Source organism: Chinchilla lanigera, unplaced genomic scaffold (assembly GCF_000276665.1).
Source record: "Chinchilla lanigera isolate Chin_1 unplaced genomic scaffold, ChiLan1.0 scaffold00036, whole genome shotgun sequence".
Classification (NCBI taxonomy): Eukaryota; Metazoa; Chordata; class Mammalia; order Rodentia; family Chinchillidae; genus Chinchilla; species Chinchilla lanigera.
Window position 1 is genome coordinate 17,664,285 of NW_004955437.1, and position 21,077 is coordinate 17,685,361.

General features: G+C 42.2%; 2 protein-coding genes across 4 annotated transcripts in view; one reads left to right on the forward strand and one right to left on the reverse strand.

Annotated features, from left to right (window-relative positions):
- Adk (adenosine kinase) overlaps positions 1-21,077 on the reverse strand; it is a 506,600-nt gene that overhangs the window by 384,744 nt on the left and 100,779 nt on the right. The gene's annotated exons all lie outside the window — the stretch shown is intronic.
- On the forward strand, positions 189-13,214 carry LOC102030474. The gene is given in 4 exon segments (XM_013516723.1): positions 189-311; positions 4,133-4,287; positions 6,407-6,516; positions 11,136-13,214. Coding segments are annotated over 4 exon segments (1,239 nt in total). The 3' UTR covers positions 11,987-13,214.

Here is a 21,077-nt window from a genome sequence, read left to right on the forward strand (position 1 = left end):
CCAGAGAGTTTCTGTGCTGGTGCAGCAGCGACTGCACCTCCGCTGTAGCTGCTCCCGAGCGCCCGCTAGATTACAGCGCCTTGGAAACACACGATTACTCATCTTGGAATCTCCAGCCCTGAACGCTTCGTGGCTAATAAGTAAACGCTTAGGAAAATGACTATTGTCCCACTAAGCCAACTGCATGGATGCTCCCAGAGGAAAGCAGTGTGCTTGACAGACACAGCAACTGTCCTCGGGGACTCACCGGCAAAAAAGTAGTTTCTTCCATGAGCTCCTTTCAATGTCTGAATGCTACAGTCAATGTGCAGGTAATTCTAGTAAATTAACTTACAGTTACGTGATGTTCAGCTTTGTTCTCTTTCTTTCATTCCGCGGACGTTTATTTATTCAATTCAGATTTACTGAATGCTAGGAGCTACGAAAGCTCTCTTCTAGGCAGGGCAGTAAGTAAATATTAGTGCAGATGTTATCATAAATATACAAAAAATAAAAGTAAGGTGATCAGTATTTTGCTAATTTAATTTTTTTTTTAATGATACAGCCTCATTATGTTGTTCACGCTAGTTTCAAACTCCTGGGCTCACATAATCTTCCTGCCTTTGCCCTCCAAGCGCCTGGGACACAGGGCGGGCCAGTGTGCTCAGCTTTCTCTCCGTTTGGCAGTACTGGGGATTGGAACACTTAGCCTTTCTCTTGAGCTACATTCCCCAGGCCTCTTCTCTTTTATTTGCAACAGGGTCTTACTAAGTCATTAAATTCCCCAGGCGGGCCAGGCATGGTGTCACAGGGCCGTAATCCCAGCTCTGGGGAGGCTGAAGCAGGAGGATCCTTGCAAGTTTGAGACCAGACTGGGGTACAAAGTGAGCTCAAGGCCAGCCTGAACTACATAGTGAGACCCTGTCTCAAAAAGACAAAAAGGGGGCTGGGGATTTAGCTCAGCGGCAAAGCGCCTGCCTGGCAAGCACAAGGTCGTGAGTTTGGTTCCCGGTACCGGAGAAAAACCAAAACCAAAAAAAAAAAAAGACAATAAATACATATATATATATACACACACACACACACACACACACATTCCCCAGGCTGGGCTCAAGTTTGCAATCCTGCCTCAGCTGCCCAGAGTACTGAATTACAGGAGTGTACTACCATGCCCAGCTTCATTGAACTTTTTAATGTCTGATGTTCACTTTCCACAAAAGGAAGGAAATTAATACTCAATTTTACATTCCGCTAATTTACTAAAAATATGAAGAAGTTTGGAATAAGTACTACCCACTTGCAATAAAAGGGTCAAGTAGGTGAGCACAGTGGAGCATGCCCGCAATCCCACCCACTCAGGAGGATATCAAGTTAGAAGCCAGCCTGCCAAATTTAGCTCTATCGCAAAGTCAAACAAAGGGGCTGAGGATATAGCTCAATTCCCAGTAATCCCACACGTACCAAAATTCAACTATGTTTGAGTTATTTTCTTGAAGCATGTTATAGAATATTCTTCTACTTCAAAGTAATTTTAATATAAAATAGTCTAATTAAACAAAAGAGCCAAGCATGGTGGCTCACACCTGTAATCCCAGCACTCAGGAGGCTGGAGGCAGGAGGATCGTTGAGAGTTCGAGACCAGCATAGGCTAGAGCTCAAGGCCAGCCTCAAAAAGACAAAAAATAAAAAAATAAACAAAAGAAAACTGTCATTAAAAAGAAAACAGAGAAAGTAAAAAGATGTATCAGCTTCAATTTCCTGGATCTGTAAATATTTTTAAAATTCTATGAAAAATAACATGCTAAAAACGAATCTTAAAAAACTCAAGTATTATTTGTAATGATATTTTGTAAATGGAACATTAAAATCTGTAAAAGTAAAAAACACCTGGAAAAAATCATGCTCTACATTACTGAAATACTTTCCAAAAAGACAAAGTGATAAGCGTAAATTAGTTCCTAGTCATTTAGTTGCCTAACCTCTAGCAAAAGAAAATGGTGTACACAATTCAACATTTCTTCTAATTTTAAAATATGCAGATAAAAAATTTATAAAGTTTTTGGAGGTTCTATTTTTTAAGAGAATAGCTGATAAATGCTAAGCAATATCCTTTAACAATGATAAATTATTAAAAAACTGTATTACAAAATATCAGGAAACAATACTCATTACTCAGTATTAGCGGCATAAATTCCATGACCCAACTTGATAGTAATACTTTCATTTTGTGTCAGATACATATGGGGAAGCCATTTAAGATTTTTATGCTGTAGTAATTTTAATCTCCCATATAACTTGCTTAAAAATATTTATATAACTATAAAGTACACTGCTGATGAAAATAAACTGTACTAAAAAAATATAAAACTATAATGCTACAACAGCAAATGACTGGCAAATAAGACCGTGATTATTCTTAAAAATTAGGAGGCTACGCCAAGCATGGGGGCACACACCTGTAATTCCAGCATTGGGGAGCTCATCAACCTTAGCTCATGAACTCTTTGCAAGTTCGAGAGCAGCCTGGGCTACAAAGTGAGCTCAAGGCCAGCCTGAACTGCATAGTAAGACCACGGAAGGAAGGACAGATGGACAAACGGAAGGAAGGAAAGAAAAAAGAAAGGAGGGAGGGAGGAAAGGCAGAGAGAGGGAGGGAGGGAGGGAGGAAGGAAGGAAGGAAGGAAGGAAGGAAGGAAGGAAGGAAGGAAAGAAGGAAAAGAGCTGCAGGTGCAGCTCAGTGCTAAGTGCCCCTGGGTTCAAGCCTCAGGGCCACACCATGAAGAGGCTCCTAAAGCAGAGCTCACTGGAGCTGCTGTTCCCACAGTAACTCATGCTTACAATACAATAAAATGTTCCTATGGTGAAAGGAAACTCACTGGACACTTGATTTTCAAAAACATTTTGATCAGATATGGGAACTAACTGTAGAGGGCCATTCTATATAATTTTGGGGAAAAGCACTTCATAATTACATTATGATCAGGGCTTGTCCAAGGCCCGGTTCTTGCCCTGGGAGCCAGCCGTGGTGTGGGGAAACAGCTGAGGCCTCACGGGATGCTGTGCTGCTGCAGGGCAAGATCACATCCGCTGAAGACATGCTGGTTCCTTGGGAAAGGAGTAATAATAATAATAATAACAACGAAGGTTTCCCCTGGGGGAAAGGACAAATTTATTCACCTGCTATCTCTCTCCACTGAGCTCATCAACCTAAGCTCCTCATTAGCTTAGGATCTCTGCTGCCCTCTGAGTCCGATAATCCCCTCACCATTTTCCTCAATGTGAATGTGATCGATAAACACGAGCTTCCGGCGGCCTCTCCGCCCTTTCGTTCCCGTGAAAGACTGGTCAGCCCAGATCCCCGCTGCATCGCCGTTCTGTCTCTGGCTCTTTCTTTTTACTGTGCACTGTAACACCTTACAGGAGATTGGGGGCCACGGCGGGATCCCCATAACTAGCTACATCTATCCGTGTGTTCAAATCTGTCGTTTGTAAGTGTTTTGTCGATTTCTGCATACAAGTTTTCAATGTTTGTTAAGTTTATACTTCTTTGTCTTGTCTCTCAAAAAGTTTTTAACTACCACATATTAGAAATACCTTTTTGCACATTAATATTGTATCCTGATACTTTGCTGAATTCTTCTACTGTTATTTTTAAGTCTCTACAATTTTTCTGGTACACAATCATATGTACGGTTTTACCTCTACTTTTCAAAGACTTCTGTCTGCTTTGGCTTATCAAGATGAACCGCCTTTAACCTCGAGCACAGTGAATAGGTTTACTGGTTTGCTTGTTTTCTGGTGTTTCTGAACGACGTCGCCCCAGATGGCACAGAACTTGCAACCCTCCTGGCCCAGCTTCCCAGCGCTGGGATTACAGGCATGAGCACCACACCCGCTTTCACGAGGCCGCACAGCAGCAGGCACACGCACGCACCTTCCACTTACCCCTGGCTTTAGTAAGAATGTATCCGTGTTTCCCCTGAGTAAGATGCTGACGTGAGGACTGAGGTGAATGTGTGGGATCCTGCTAGGGAAATATCCAACCACCCTATTCTCTCCAGAGCCGTTTCGGTGGGAACGGGTGTTGAACGCTGCCCCTATGCAGCTAGGGAAGTAACAGTCTAACCGCTCAGCAGCTCTGACTCGCCACCAGGGAGTCACTGAGCAGCCGCCTCAGCTGTGGGCAGCGCCGCGGTGCCTGCGCCCAAGGGGTGCTCAGGTAGCCAGGAAGGCTCTGCCGCACCTGTGCCGTTCACCTCGCTTCAGTCCGCACAGCGGCACTGTGTCACCTCGGGTGGTCACCAGAAGGTATCAGGCAGCGAGGCAAAGAGAACACGCACGTAACATTTGTTTCGGTCCACTTTAGTTGTTTTCTTTTTACTGTCACCATTATTCACACTGTGCCTAATCTATCAATTGAACTATCACAGGAACAAAACTGTATGTACAGCGTATGTAGAATGTGGTACTGCGCGCTGGAGACCTTGGAATGGATCCCCTGTTGGGGAAACGGGTGACTGTTACAACCAGGAAGCACCACGAACCTTTAATGACCAGGGCTTTTACTGGGATTTCATCACCCAGGAGTGACTGATGAAGTCAGTGCTCGCGATTAAATGTGCGACTGATTAAATGACTAAGCTCAGTCTCCAATCCTCTCTCCCCGGAGGCTGACCCCAAAGCTAACCCTCAGAAAAAGCCTCGGTATCCTGCGTCACCAGCCCTCATGCTGAAGCCAGTTAGGGGCCCAGCTAGTATTTGGACAGCTCAGTCAGGTCGAAATACAGTACGCAGTCCCACAGGGCTGCACCTTCCAGCCCGTCAGCATAGGAGGAGAGACTGCATCAGGACTGCGGCTGGGGGCCCATGTGAAGAAGAAAGTCACAATGGCCAGTTTTACAAACTTCCCTAAGGGATGAACGGAGGCTTGGGATTATTGGTGTCATGCTTTTGAGACTTCCCATTATCTCAATAGGGGTGGCTCAACCTCTCTCACCTACTGAGACTAAGACTAAGACCACTAAGACTAAAGGCTATTGCCTAGCTTGGCGGCGCACGCCTGTAATCCCAGCACTAGGGAGGCTGAGGCAGGAGGATCACCGTGAGTTCAAGACCAGCCTGGGCTACAAAGTGAACTCAGGGCCAGCCTGAACTGCACAGCAAGACCTTATCTCAAAATAATAATAATAATAATAAAATTACCCCCTCAAAATAAAATAAAATAACCCCCAAAATAATAATAATAATAAAATTAAAAAATAAAGGCTACTAAGACTAAAGACAAGATGAACACTGCAGATTACCAACTGAAGTTAATGCTGTTACCCACGTACCCTGTACATTAGATCAGTATTACCTAAGTGACTATACCTACCACCTCATTAGTGGGTCGTAGTTCTGACCCGTGTTGTACCCGCCTCGTAATTTTGCTCTATAAACCTTCCTTTGGGGGTGGCTGGCTGCAACCTATTCAGGACCCCTCCTTTCTCTCAGGAGCTCTCCTATTCCCCTTTCCTTTTCTCCAGTGAATTCTCCTACTCTTACCCTCCATTGTTCCTTACAGTTCCTTCATTCTTCGACTCTGGAGGACATGAACTCAGCACATTTGACATCTAGCATTCCCCCTGCATCACCAGGAGTCGCCCCATTAGCACCGTGGAAGTGACAGCATAATGATCCATTACATTCATTAATAACAAAGGGGCTGTGTATCTAGTATGTGGGAAATTCTCACAATCTTAGTTGCTCTGTACTAGGAACCCTGGAATGAAATGCTCTTCACTAGATGGAACACAGCATAGGCCTTCCCTCTCCCTACCAAATATCCCCCCATTCCAATTCCTGAAGAACATTAATAGGGAAATATCTCTTCCCCTTCCAGGCTGAAGACACCAGGATAAGAGTAAATAAGGTTCCTTCTAAGAATTGTAGGAACCTCCACGGCCAGGTTTATAGGGTGTCTGTCCCACCGGTCTCCACTCACCGTCCTGACCCTGAGCCTGGCAGGACCGCTCCCGTCCAGCCCCCAAGCAGAAGCACAGCTCTCCAGAGGACCAGACCGTCCCTTCCCACCACGGGGACTCCAGGCCCATCTCACAGAGCCAGTCCTGCGATAACAGATTCACCAGGCCAAGGCGGACCCACACTTCTGCCACGCACACCCCAGCCTTCCTTTGCTCCTCTTTGCCATAAAGCCCTCAATTCCCGTCCGCCCCTTGCACACAGATCTTGAACCTCTTTATCTGTCTTTGCCGAGGCAGACACACCAACGAAAGCTCCTCTTTTGCTCCTTGTCTCTTTGGTGTTTGGGGGCAGGGGGCCAAGCCTGGTCTGCAGGGGGCCCTTATGCCTGGGCTTTTGCCCACAGCTCCAGTAACAATATTAAGAGAACCCAGACTTTTTGCTAGCGTGTTTGATCATTTTTTAGTATAAACAGCACAGAGAAGTTTGTATCAGCTTTACAACTTATTACCAAGAACGTCATGGACATTCTCAGGAATGTTACCAAATTTAGGAAAATCCCTGCGCTGTTGGAGGGTGAAGCAGGATGACCACAAGTTTGAGCCCACCCTGGGCAACTCAGGGGTTCAGCAAGATTGTTTCAAAATGAAAAGAATAAAAAGGGATGGAGATATAGCTTGGTATGAAGGCCCTAGGTTCAATCCCCAGAATCAATCCACCAATTTTTAAAAGTTTCTTTTATATCTGAACTCTAGAAAAATTTCCTTGCCCAGACATGGTGTCACACATCTGTAATTCCAGAGGCTCTGGAGGCTGAGGCAGGAGGATAGCAAGCTCAAGGCAAGGCCAGCAAGTTTTGAGACCCTATCTCAAAGTAAAATAAAACAGTGCTAGGGATGTAGCTCCACATACTTAAGTAATATTTCTGTTCCTCTACCTACATACTCCGGTACCAAACACAAAGAATATGTTCATATTGTTAAGATCTCTGACCCTGAATCTGTATACCTCATAGCCAGGAAATTAGGGACAGTAAGAATATTTCTGTGCCCGTTCGAGGATGGCTAGTCACAACTATACACACAAACAACTGCAAACAGATACTCTATAGAAATGCATTTACAATTTCCTTTAGCCAGTTCCCAAACTGCTTCTAGCCATTCTAATGCCACCCAATATCAGTGTCCAATACTGAGAAAATAAGCTGAGCGTGGTGGCGCATGCCTATAATTCCAGCACTAGGGAGGCTGAGGCAGGAGGCTTATGGAGAGTTTGAGGCCAGCCTGGGCTACAAAGTGAGCTCAAGGCTGGCCTGAAGTGCATAGTGAGACCCTGTCTCAAAAAGACCAAAAATAAAAAGAGAGAGAGAGAGAAAATAAATTTAAGAGACAGTAATTTTAACTGATTAAAATATGTAACTTTTGAAAATCTTACTTACAAAATATCTCAACTTTCTATAGTGTGATCATCTCCAACTTCTACTGATGTGGGAAGGAAAACTAGACCAATGCCATTTTGTGTTCTAGTGCCACTTTAAAGCTTAAGTTTCTGTGTCTTTAAGTTTGTTTCTTGTAAGTGTTGTCACAGTTACCTAACCCGATACCACCCCATGCTCTGTCATAAGACTGCCCGTCCCCTGTGTAAAATGTCAGACACCTCTGTTCCTTTGTCACGAGCTGAGCCCATGCTGTGTAGTCTTTCTAGAGCTGCACTAAATCATATCGGCACCTCCCCTAGCCCTGGAACTGGACCCTGAACTAGAACAGTGTAACTATCCTCCCGCCCTGCCCTTCAGGGTCAGAGCTCTGTCATGTACTGGGTGCCCACTGCTGGCCCCCAATAAACTTGCTTGTCTCTGCATCCGGCCTCCACGGGTGACTCAATTAAATAAGCACACTATCACTATCAAATTAGACACACTGCCAAGAAAACTGTCTTCTCTTCCTGTTCTAACCCTGTCTACACAGCAATACAAGCCCTATGATGCTTTACTATTATACTTTACACCAAGGATAAACACCTCAGACTTTATTAGCTTTCTTTAAGTAATAAATATGGATGTGTGGGCCTCACAATAGCCTAATACATTTCCTTATTTCACACAGCCTAATAAACGTCTTCTAATTTTACATAAGACCTAGTTCTGCAGCAGAGTATCTTTACGGCTGGGTAATTTAGCAGTTCAACAAGATCATTAAGGATTACAAGTTCTTACCTTTTTATTTTCACTCTGGCATCCAGTGTTTTGGCTTCATCCTGAACTCTCTCCCCACCCCCATAAGGTTACAAGAGCATGCCTGCGATTCTAAGTACCATCTAGAGGGGAACGTCTAGAAACGGAAGGGGACACCGTGCAAGGAGCCCTGCATAAAATCACTCATGTTTCATGTGTCACATACAAATTACTGGCCAAATGAAGAGTCGCATTCCCATGTTTGATCTACTGACCAGCAACAAATATGGTGTAATCGTGACTGGTCTAGGCGTATCAGGATTTATTAAAGTTATAAAGTCAGGGGATAGTGGTGTTAAATCCACCTTCTACCCCTGAAAAAGGATCTGCCACAAAGACAACAGCAGTAATGAATGGTTGTTGGGCAACCTTTTTATTAAGTACATTGGATAGTGAATCTTGACGTTAATTATAGATTTTGACAATGATGTATATTTGATTATAGGGCCAGGCTAGATGAGGTATTTAGATCCATTACAGCTCTTATATTCTACGAGACAGTCAAATAGCAGAGTGGTTCAGGAGCCTGGGTTTTCAAATCAGAATGACCTGGGTTTGAACATCCAATTATTTGTTCTACAATAGTTAATATATCCTCTCTCTTCTGAAAACCCAGATAATAATATTACTTAACTCGTGCTGGAATGGGAATTACAAGAAATTATGGGCCTATAATATGTAAGTTTTAATTATTATCATTTTTGCACCACTAATTTAGAATTTGTTATAACTATAACCCTCCTTATTTCCAAATTAGAAAAATGATTGATCTCTCCTCCCATATTTTTACACATAACAGAGGGTTTAAAAGAGTTAATGCTACATCTAATATGTCTCCCCTCTAATCCCCCTCCTTTCCCTTTTATAAGCATTTCCTCTGATTACAACTCAATGCTTCCAACATAGAGTTTTACTCCAGCAAACTAAGTCTTACAAGAACAAATTCCCTCACTCAAATTGTGTTGTTCTCCCTCTCAAAGTTAGATGCCAGCAGTTACTTACACAGATTTCAAAGACACAACCTCAAAACCTCCCTCCGGGTCCTCTCTTTGTCAGCCAGCCACTAAATCCTGTCAATTTGAACTCTGAGCTGTATTTTTCCTCTGGTCTAAAGTCACTACTACTACCCTGGACCCCCATTATTCCATTCATGTCTGTTATGAAAATACATCGAACATGAGGGCTGGGGATTTAGCTCACAGCACAGCGCCTGCCTGGCAAGCGCAAGGTCATGAATTCGATTCCTGGTACCAGAAAAAAAAAAAGAAAATACATCGAGCAGTACTCTTGCCTCTAGCCTCAACTTTCCACTTGAACCTGTATTGTACTGATTACCTTTGGAAAATGCAGAAGTACGTCTGCTTGAAAGCTTCCCACAAGTCCCAACTGTCTCTCATATAAAAATGCAACAATTTTAGCAGACAGATAAAATTCCTCACAGTATGCCCACATCCTACATATGTAGCTTTTTTTCTTATCTCTACCTTCACGAAGTACCCAATGTTTTAACCAACTATGCAATACCCCAGTGTTCTCTCATGGCATGTGGCACATGTCCGTAATCCCAGCACTTGGAAAGCTAAGGCAGGAGGATCCCGCAGGTTTGAGTCCAGACTGGGTTATATAATGAGTTCAAGGTTAGCCTAAACTACATAGCAAGACCCTGTCTGAAAAAAACCAAAAAGGAAGGGGGGAGAAGAAAAATAATACCCTGCTATTCTCTCAAACATCCTATCCATTCATGCTTTTGTGTGTTCATAAGAATCCCTCTATCTAGGGGACAGGAGAACGTGTATCCCACTATTTCTACTTATCCTTCAAGACCCACCTCAAACATGAGCTCTTTCAGACAGCTCACAGGAAGAGTAAAGTTCCTGCTCTTAAAGACTATTGGACACAGTTTCTGCAAGTTATACTCCATATCGGCTGGCTACCACTTTTTTACAACACCAGAGAGACTGGAATTTTCCAGGGCATCTGTGAATTTCTAGCAGATCTCTGGGACATATAATAAACATTCAACAACAGTTAATTGGATGAAGAAATAGACAGAGGCACAATAAGAACTCACATTACCAGACTCCAAGTTCTACGTTATTTTCCTAGGCAGACTTACTGAATGGGAATTTCTAAAGCGCCAGTCTGCCTTCTCCATTAGACTATACACTTCACAAGGAAAGGAAAATTAACAGATCACTCCACAGTTTACATATAATATGACACTGTAAGATCTCAACTTCTTATTTAAGGATATAAATAATATACAGAGAAAAATACAGAATAAACACAGTGACAAACGATTACAAATAAAAATAGGGCCAAATACTTTGTTGTAATCCATTTATTTCTAGTATTCCTAGTCAATATGTTTTACTCATTTGAAAATGTGTATAATTAATAGTAAGAACATGTACTTCTTCCCAGCATACAAAGAAACACAAAAAAAGCAAAATCCTTCTCCTGTTCCCAGACAATACTATTAAAATTAAGAAGTAATATACAGTATATTAATGCAGTCATAGTTCTAGTCCTTATATTACAAAGAAGCTTACTACTTATAAATCAGCAACAATTGAGGAATTCACACAATTTTTTTTTTTTTTTTGGTACCGGAGAGTCTAACTCATGACCTCACACTTCCCAGGCAGGCACTGTGCCACTGAGCAATACCCCTGGCCCTCACACAAATATTAATTATGGCCTCGTTTACTTTCTTAAAAGATATGGAAAATAAACAGACAGGAAAAAGGGTATAAACGGGAAGCAAAAAATAGTTATGATCATAAAGAATTTAGAAAATTAAATACAGTCCAAAATGCCATCAATTAAATTTACATTTTCAAAACGGCTTTCTTTTCTTTTCTAATGTCTGTCATCCCCTTCTTTTCCATATTTCTGCTACCAATCTGTCCCTTTTAACAACTTGCAATAAAATGAACAAACCAGGGCGGCGCGTCCTGAGGTCCCACGGACGTTTCTCGCTTCAAAGGTGTTTGGACAAAACAGAGCCGGGGACTCCCTCTCTTTGTTCTCCTCCACCCACCTTCCAGGCACAAATTTCGGGACCATCCTCTCGCCTGTCTCCTTCCAGGACCGGACAACACCGTTGTTTTGTGGGTAGCTCCTTACTGCCGAGCAGCCCTGACCTCTCAGATTCGTGAGAGTTATTCCACCGAGGTGGAGGCCGCCGTCACCAGCTTGGTGAACCCGCACCTGCGGGCCTGCTACACCTGCCTCTCTCTGGGCTACTACTTCGACCGTGACGATGTGGCTCTGGCGGGCGTGGGCCACTTCTTCCGCGAGCTGGCGGAGGAGAAACGCCAGGGCGCCGAGCATCTGCTGAAGATGCAAAACTAGCGCGGCGGCCGCGCTCTCTTCCGAGACGTGCAGAAACCTTCCGAAAATGAGTGGGGTAAAACCCTGGATGCCGTGGAAGCTGCCCTGGCCCTGGAGAAAAACCTGAAGCAAGCTCTTGCCGGTTTTCATGCCTTGGGCTCTGCCAAGACAGACTCCCATATCTGTGAGTTCCTGGAGAACCACTTCCTGCACGACGAGGTGAAGCTCACCAAGAAGATGGGTGACCGCCTCAGCAACCTCCGCAGGCTGGCGGGCCCCCAGGCTGGGCTGGGCGAGCACGTCTTTGAAAGGCTCACCCTTAAGCACGACTGGGAGGCTAGCAGCCCGGCAGACTCTGAGGGGCTCCTGCATCACCTGGCATCAGGGCTTCGGCCTAACCCTCTCCCCCTCCAGCCACTAGGCAGCTCTTTCACCTCTCTGGAGCCCCCTCCCAAACCTTGGACCAAAGGAAAATAAAGCCTTTTGCAGAAGAAAAAAAAAGAACAAACCAAACACATACTCCTTCCTGGGAAACTCACAACACTGATCCCAGCAAGACTTCAGATCCATAAAATCTTCAGGTTTATTGACCACCTGATATAACAGTGGAAGATAAGCTGCTAAACCAAATCGTCTTTTACACGTGCAGTTTAAAAAGTTATTTTCAACAAGTTTACCCAGGCACATACTCATAGAAAAAAAAATCTTAAACATCACCTAGCTCACTTAGTCGTAAATCCTGATTCACTCACCAACATTTCTACCAAGAGTCAATAATATGATCTATACTTTCACATCTGAGAAAAGGAATTCATTATCTCCAAATCAAGCTGATTTTATTTTTGTATTTTCTCACCACTAGAAAGTTTTCCCCTTGTTGGGTGAAAATTCTTTCAGTCCATGCCTCCCACCCCCTGGTCTGAAGAAGAAATCAACAGATCTGATCTCACTTCCTCATGAAGGAAGCCTTCTGAATGAAGTCAGCTGTTACGCACGTCCTGCTTACCCATCTTCACTACATGGTTTTAAATTCCTTCCACAAGGACCACAACGAAGGTGAGGGGGGTTTAGAACCCAAGGCCTCCATCTCAACATTCAACATTAGAAATAGTGCACATCTAACAAGAAGGAATATAAAATGATTATCCTCTTGACTTAGTTCTTGAAACTTTAGCAGGCTTGTTCTTCTATGGGTGCACTGCCATAAATGTCCAGGAAAGCTTGTAACTGTTTTACAGCTCAGAAAAGGAAGGGAGGGGGAAAAGACGAAGATAGTAAAAGACTCTAAAACACAAGAAGCTATTCTCATCTTCAACTTGGGGGCACAGGTAAAGCTACATTGTATCAGCTATCAAGTCCCCTTTCTTGTTGGAAAGTTTACTTTATGGCAAGGTTATAATAGTGACTTTACAAAAAACACCAAAAAAACTATTTTACTGTTGAAAAAAACATGGATCAATATTCCCAATTTACTCATGCTAGTTAAAATATCAAATTAAAAAACACTTTGAGACCAGCTGTGGTGGCACATGCTATAATCCCAGGCCTCAAGAGGCTGAGGCAGGAGGATCTCTGTGAGTTTAAGGCCAGCCTGGGCTATTAATGAGTGAGATACTGACTCCAAAAAAACCTATTTGCAAACCAAAATAATTTACTGATAAGAGGTGTTGTTTTCTAATTTTTTTTCTTTTTTTGGTCTTTTTGAGACAAGGTCTCGATATGCAGCTTAGGCTGGCCTTGAGCTCACTTTGTAGCCCAGGCTGGTCTCGAACTCTGAAAGATCCTCCTGCCTCAGCCTCCCGAGTGCTGGGATTACAGGTGTGTGCCACCACGCCCAGCTATATGTTAATCTGCCTTCTCTCTCTCTCTCTTTTTTTGGGGGGCGGGGGCGGTACTGGGAATCAAACTTGAGACCTTGCACTTGCCAGGCAGGCGCTTGTGCCACTGAGCTATATCCCGGCCCTTGTTTTGTAAATATCTTTAATATCTGGCTTAACAGAAAACAGCTAGATTCTCATATAACTTACGCATTTCATCAGCAACTTGTAAGATCTGAAAAACTCCATTTACCCTGTGAGAACGAGCATGAAAAGAATGTCTTTGTTTTTTTTTTTTAATACTGGTAACTCTGCCTCACAGATTTTAAAAAGGTTTGATGTATCACACCACTCTGAGCCCCTGAACCACACTGTTGATAACTGCTGGGCTAAACAATCTTTAATACCTAAGATCCTCGTGAAACCAAGCTGAGAAGACCCCCAACCCACACTGGGGGACTGAACCCAGAGCCTTCACACTGCAATCTCCAGCCCCTCCCTCCCTCCCTCCTTGCCTCCTCTCTCCCTCTCTCTGACAGGATCTCACTGAATTGCCCAGGCTGGGGTTAAACTTGTGATACTCCTGCCTCACCTCCCAGAGTGCTGGGAAAGGATCCACACACGCTGCTAAAACTCTGCTTTAAAGAAATGAAAATGCACATATCCTCACCATGATAGAATGCATCATTATGATTCCAAGACATTCCAGTGAGATGGGTCCAACTTAATTATAAAACGTCATTTCAGAAAAGTATAAAATAGGAAAAGATAACAAAAATATGGATTAAAAACTATAGAGCAAATTCTTTGTCACTATGGAAATTTCTCCAAGAAAAGCTATTTAAGTAATTAACATACTGTAACACTAATAAAAATACCTCACATAATAAAACTATTCATTTATGCAACAAATACATGAAGGTCATCCACTATATGTACCTCACAGTACTAAGTGTAATAAAGAAATAAAATACGAAGAGTTTTATACTCTTGTAGGAGAGATCTGACATACTATAAAACTCAGCACTTGGGAGGCTGAGGCAGGAGAACTGCCATGAGTTTGAGGCTGGTATGGGCTCCAGAGCAAGTTCAAGGGCAGCCTGGAATACTTAGCAAAACCCTGTCTTAAAAAAAAAAAAGACGAAGAAGGTTCTCTGCCATTAAAACTGGCAGTTAGTCTTTTATCATTAAGATAAACACATAGTACTGAATACTATTTTGTGGGGCAATATAAAATTATTATCCTTTTGGATAATAAATAAATAATAAATAAAATATAAATAATAATATAAATAATAAAATTATTATCCTCTTGGATAATAATTTCAAGGAATACAAGCAAACTTAAAACACAACATTTGAATGCTTCCTTCCATTGAGGTCATCTACCTTCAAAATATTATGCCCTAATTCTAGAAGATCTTCCATTTAAAGAGTTCTATTTTTATTTAGCCTATTTATTACCACATAAAGCCAGCAAAATAGCTCCATCTAGTGGGCATGACCTCAAATTTAAAATAAGTTTCCACATTTACCTCATCAATACTTCAAATAAAAAAAAACCCTGCACAACAGTAGAAAGTTATTCATAAAATATTACAAACCAATAGTGAAAAGCAGCTTGATCAGCAGGCAAAAACACACTTGAAAAGTGCAGCGCTGATTTGTTTAAAAGATTATTGAAAAGTTAACCATTATTGTAATGTCATTAAGGCTAACATTTCCTTAGAAACCAACCTGTCGTAGAGCTTTAAAAAATATTCAGTATCAATTTTTAATATGGGAAATTACATTTTATACATCTACACAACTCAATGAATTTGTGAACATAATCTTCAAAAACTAGTGTTGTCTGCCATTTATGTGTATTTTAAGGCTGATTTCCCTTTGAACAGGTTTGGCTATAAATAAGTGCGCTTTGTTATTTTGCAGTAAGTGTTTCTTGATTTTTGCAGTACTGGGGACAGATTTAGCCATATGAAATAAAACCCTATGCCCTTTACTTTGGGACAGGGCTGTGCTAAATTCCTACATTGCTCAGGCTAGGCTTCAAGTTGGGGTCTTCCTGCCTCAGCCACCATCCAGAGTGCTGAGAGTGCAGGCACGTGGCACCAGCCTCATCTCAATGTTTATTAACAACAAAAGCTTTCTGAGCACTAACAGAATTGCTGGATGATGGGGCAACATGTAAATTAGTTGATGATTTTTTTTTTTTTTTGTCTTTTTGAGACAGAGTCTCACTCTGCAGTTCAGGCTGGCCTTCAGCTCACTTTGTAGCCCAGGCTGATCTTAGACTCGCAACAATCCTCCTGCCTCAGCCTCCTGAATGCTGGGATTACAGGTAGTTCATGGTTTGATGAACTAAAATAGACATGTAATATCGATTTCAAGGAATACAAGCAAACTTAAAACAGAATTAAAAAGTTAGTTTGGCAAATTTCCTACCAGGCTTTAACCTCTAAGGTGAAAAGAAAGCAAAATCAAGATACAAAAGCCACCAGGCATGGTGGCGCATGCCTTTATTCCCAGCACTTGGGAGGCGGACACAGGAGGATCGATGGGAGTTCGAGACCAGCCTGGGCCACAAAGTGAGATCAAGGCCAGCCTGAACTGCATAGTGAGACCCTGTCTCAAAAAAAAAAAAAAAAAAAACAAAGCCAAAAAATTAGAAAAACCAAACAAAAAGGTAGCAAATTTCCTAGATGTAGTTCTAATTAGCTAAAATGATAATTTATACATGAATATAATTACTATAAACATATATTCTTCCAATAACTAATGGGATTTTAGGGAGTTTATTTTTGGCTTTTGTGGAGGGTTTTTTTCGGTACCGGGAATAGAACTCACAACCTCACACTTGCCAAGCAGACGCTGCACGGAGCTATGTCCCCGGCCCTAACTAACGGTCTAACCACTCATTCTTCTCCTTGTGCTAAGGACTGAGTACTGGATACAAAGGAAAGAAGAAAATACGTAAATGAACTCATGTGGAAAGAGAAACAAGGCAAGGAACACAAGGCAAGTTTTTTAAAAAAATACAATGCAAAGTAACACAATAAAAAGGGATTGAAGCTCGGAATAAGCTCTCACTAGAAGGAACACGCTGTGATATAATCACATGACTTATATGATCTGAAGAGAAGCCAGAGTGTAGTGAAACCACATACTGAAACCCGCACAACAGCGCTATTTCCAGAGGGCCTGCAGGACGCATGCTACTGACAAACTCGAAACCTGCCCGGAAAGAACGGAAAGCTGAAAGTCATGTGCAGACCACCACGTAAACATTTTAAGACTTTAAGGTGATGTGCCACAGTACTGGGAGATTTATTCATATGCAATTAATGATGTGGAAACAAGAATAATAATTTAGGTGTTGTTTTTGTGGTCACTGTACAGTGAGAACGGAATGGCGCTTTCATTGTATTTTGTGTTTTATCTCTTAAGGTTGGTGATGAGAGGCTTTTTTTTTAATTCTACTTTTTGAAACTCGGCAATGATTCACAATGGGGAAAAAAGAAGCCTTTGACAGCGTCTTCCACTGTCGTTTCGGGTGTTCTCTGCTCTGTCCTGGGGAGGGAGGGCTTTCAGAGAACTCGCCGACAGATAAATACGGCACATTTAGATCAGGCACGCAGCCCTGACAGAAATAGTTTCCAGTCCAAAGAGCATGAGGAGGAGACCCAGATTCTTCTGTCCCCGCACTGCGCCATCAGCTTGTTTCTTCAAGTATCAAAGAACAAAATTCAGCCCCAGGCCTCTAAGGTGCCTGCACTAAATTCTACAATCTAAATGGCGGTTTCCACTTTTAATATCTGATACTTTGTAAATCTGCAAATCTTACATAACACAGACCAATGGGAAGCTCTACTCCAAAAGAGGACACACTGCCGAAGCAGGCAAAGTCTGCCAAACAAGACGCAGGGGTGACCGTGTTGAGAAGGTTACCAAAAAAACGCAACTGCTTGGTTTTTACCTTTGATGTTGCGATGTGTACGTGCACAAGAGCACCTTCTGCGGGGCCCAGTTCTGCCACCTACGAGTTCTCAGTCTGTAGCACCCATGTGAGTCGCTCAGAGTTCGTTAAACACCAACTGCGCACTCCCCTCATTCCCAGCAGGCGGAAGGACTGACAACTGGCTCACGTTTCTAACAAGCTGCAGGGACCACACTGATAACCTCACCCCTGTGCTTTTTGCTTCTTGGCAGGACTGGGAAATGAACAGGATCCTGGCACTAAGCTATATTCCCAGCCCTTTTTATTGAGACAGGCTCTTAAGAAGTCATTATGTTGCTCAGGCTGGGCCTGAACTTGGGGTTCTTCTGCCTCAGCCTCCCAGAGTGCTGTGGTTACAGGCACGTATCACCACGCCCAGCTCCCCAAAGCTTTATTTAGAACTAGTCAATACTTATTCCTTGGGCAAAATTCTAGATAAGATCTTTGAGTCCTTTTCAACTAAAACGCACCCTTGGGCCTTGTCCTCAAAAGAATATTGCTAACATTGTCTAGTGAGAACCTTCCCCTCATCCCAGTCCTCCCATGGGATACTGATGACCCTGGCGGGGCCGAACTTCCGCAGCAAGAAGCCCGCCAAGCCAGTGAAGCCAAATCCTCACTTGCCCCTGGATCTTTTCTTTTAGTAATTTTCCACCTCCACTCTGCTCTGTGACTGTAATTCCCCACTTGTCCTTGCTATACTTGGTCCTGAGGCAGTTTTTAATGAAAAAAGGAAACAAAATTTCACCGTCAAACAATAAAAGAATAACAATAGTTATATGACATTGTGCATCACCATTGTATCTTCAAAGTACTTACTCAGAGTATACATGAACTGGAAAGATTGCTACAAGAAAAGAACCATAATAACACAAAACTTTCTTTTCAAGGAACTAAGATAAACTAGTAGTATAAATGAAACAAATTAGTATATATATTGAAATACTTTTTTAAAAAATACTTTTAAAACAACTGAATATTTAATTTGGGGAAGGATCTCAACTTCCCCCTCCTTCCTATTTATCTATTTTGCTCTTTGTGTGAGCATGTAGTTTCTCATATAAGAGAAGCCATGTGATATCTGAGCTTGTGTGTCTGACTTATTTCACATTACATTCTCAAATTGTATCCACTTACCTACAAACAGCTCCTCTTTTTTTGTTTGTGTTTTGAGACAGGGCCTCAAACTGAACTTGAACTCACTTTGTAGCCCAGGCTGGCCTCGAACTCAAAGAGATCCTCCTGCCTCAGCCTCCCAAGTGCTGGGAGTACAGGTACAGGCCACTATGCCTAGCAAGTCTATTTTTACTTGAGCCCAATTTCTGTTTTTACCACTGTTTTAACAATGTCCATCACTGCCTTCTCTGACATCACACACCAATAACAACAAATAAGGGGAAGAAGTAATAACAAATAAGTCTTTGGAATAAAGGAACGAGGTAGAAATAATAGCTCAGGGGTAGAGCCTAGCATGCATGAATTCCTAGGTGCAATTTTTTAAAGTGCAGAAATAAAATAAAGTAAAATAAAGGGAATAAAATTGTGCTCTAGAAATACCCTGATTACACTCTATTTTTTAAGGGATGAAAGATGCATCAAAAGCTTTTTAATGAAACATTAAACGGAACATTTAATGCAAAAAATAAGGATCATTTTAAGTTGTCTAAAGAATGCATCAAAAGGGCCTGGGATGTAGCTCAGTGGCACAGTGCCTGCCCGGTAGGCACACAAGGTCCTGAGTCTGATTCATGGTACAAAGGAAGAAAGAAAGAAAAAGGAAAAAAATAGAAGGCATCAATTCATATATATGTGAAATAAAAAGATTGTCTTTTGGATTATGCTTTAAAAACTAATGTCATTGTCCTAAAATTATATCAGATGGTGAAAAAAACAATCATTTTCTTAAAATTCAATTGCAATTCTAATTATTCAATTGCAATTCCAATTATTCTAATGCTTATTCTATAACCCAGAGGCTTTGAATTCAGTTTAACAGCATTTACTGAGCAGACCCAGGTAGCACACACAGCAGAACTGCACACACGATAGTCAGGAGCCTCGAAAAGCCCAGTCTAAAAGGAAGAACACAGATGAATTATAGCACAATAAAAAGAGGAAATATTCTAGACAGGGCAGCTAAAATCTGAAGTAATCAAGCAGACACTCGATCTCCCTCTCTCCTGTCTTTTATTTTGCTCTTTATTTATACTTTGGGTTTCCCATACAAGAGACACCATGCCACATTTAAGCCTGTGTGTCTGGTTTATTTCACTTAACATTATGATCTCAAGGCGCATCCATTCTTCTACAAATGACCCAAGTTTATCCTTCTTTATAGCAGCGTAGTCTTCTATTATGTGTAAATAAATAGCACGCTTTCTTTAGCCATTCATCTGTTCATGAGCATACAGACCACTTCCAAGCTTCACCTACTAGGATCTGTGCTGCTATCATTTTAGAAAGGCGGACAATCTGCAGGGTAAAATGAAAAGTACAGTGATCTTTATTTGTTTTGTTTTGTTTTTCTTCCAGTACCAGGAATCGAACCCACGACCTTGCGCTTGCCAGGCAGGGCTGTACCACTGAGCTCAATCCCCAGCCCCTAGTACAGTGATCTTTAAAAGAATGCACAGTGTGAATAAAAAACGGGCTGAGCCTATAGAGAGGGAGATCATACAAGGCGCTGCTGCTAACATTACGAGAAAAAATTCTGAACAAATGAAGAAGGGTTACAGTTGGAGATATTTAAGTATGACATTTATTCATCAAAAATGCACTGAGCTCCTCCTAGAATACACTTGGCATACAGTCAAGCCCTAAGATACAAAAATAAGTCTCTTTATCTTTGGCTAGCTCCCAGCCTAGAGGATGTAAAAGTAAACGGAATTACAAAATAATCTAATAACTCCTCTAACATAAACTCTGGGCATAACCCAGATTTGGGAGGTCAAGAAAGCTTTCCAGGAAAGGATCTGAACCCTGAAAAGGAATTGGGGATGGCGAGAAGCGCAGGCCCCGCAAGGAGGAAGATTTAGCGGGAGGCGGGGTGCAGACTCACAGGCAGGAAGCTGCAAACAGAAGCCAGAACTAGGGACCAGAGAGCGGACGGTGGAGTCCTTTGGGCATCATTGTGCAGTAGAAGCTCCTAAACTTGAAAGAAACAGGATCAGATTTTCAGTTTAGGAAAACAGGCCAAATATAAGTAATGTATGTGGGAACTAGTTAGATAATTCACATGAACTACTTCAGCCGAAGCTAATGGGGAGGGTCCAGAGCGCTCTCGGCCCATGCTGATCACATTATGACCCCAACACGTGAGCCGTGTACACTCCGACTGAAAGAAGTAAACTAAGCTCCCATTCAGAGAAGTAAACACTACTCGTTCAAAGTGGTCATGACAAAAAAGGAGAGAATATTTAATCAATACAAGTGTTCTCGTACATAAACTGACCATAGGCAGAGGGGCTTAGGACATTACACTGTAGGACTTTTTAAAAAATTGTTGTAAGGGGGATAGGGATATAGGTGAGTGGTGTGTGCCTCCCTAGCAAGCACGAAGCCATAGATGAGACCCCTGGTATTGCGGCGGGGGAGGGGGGGGTAATTTAATTTTTAAATTTTGTTTAGAGGGTTTAATCTGAATAATAATGTGTCACTGTTGTTTCATCAACTTTATTTTATTTTATTTTATTTTATTTTTTGGTTTTTCTCCGGTACCAGGAACCGAACTCACGACCTTGCGCTTACCAGGCAG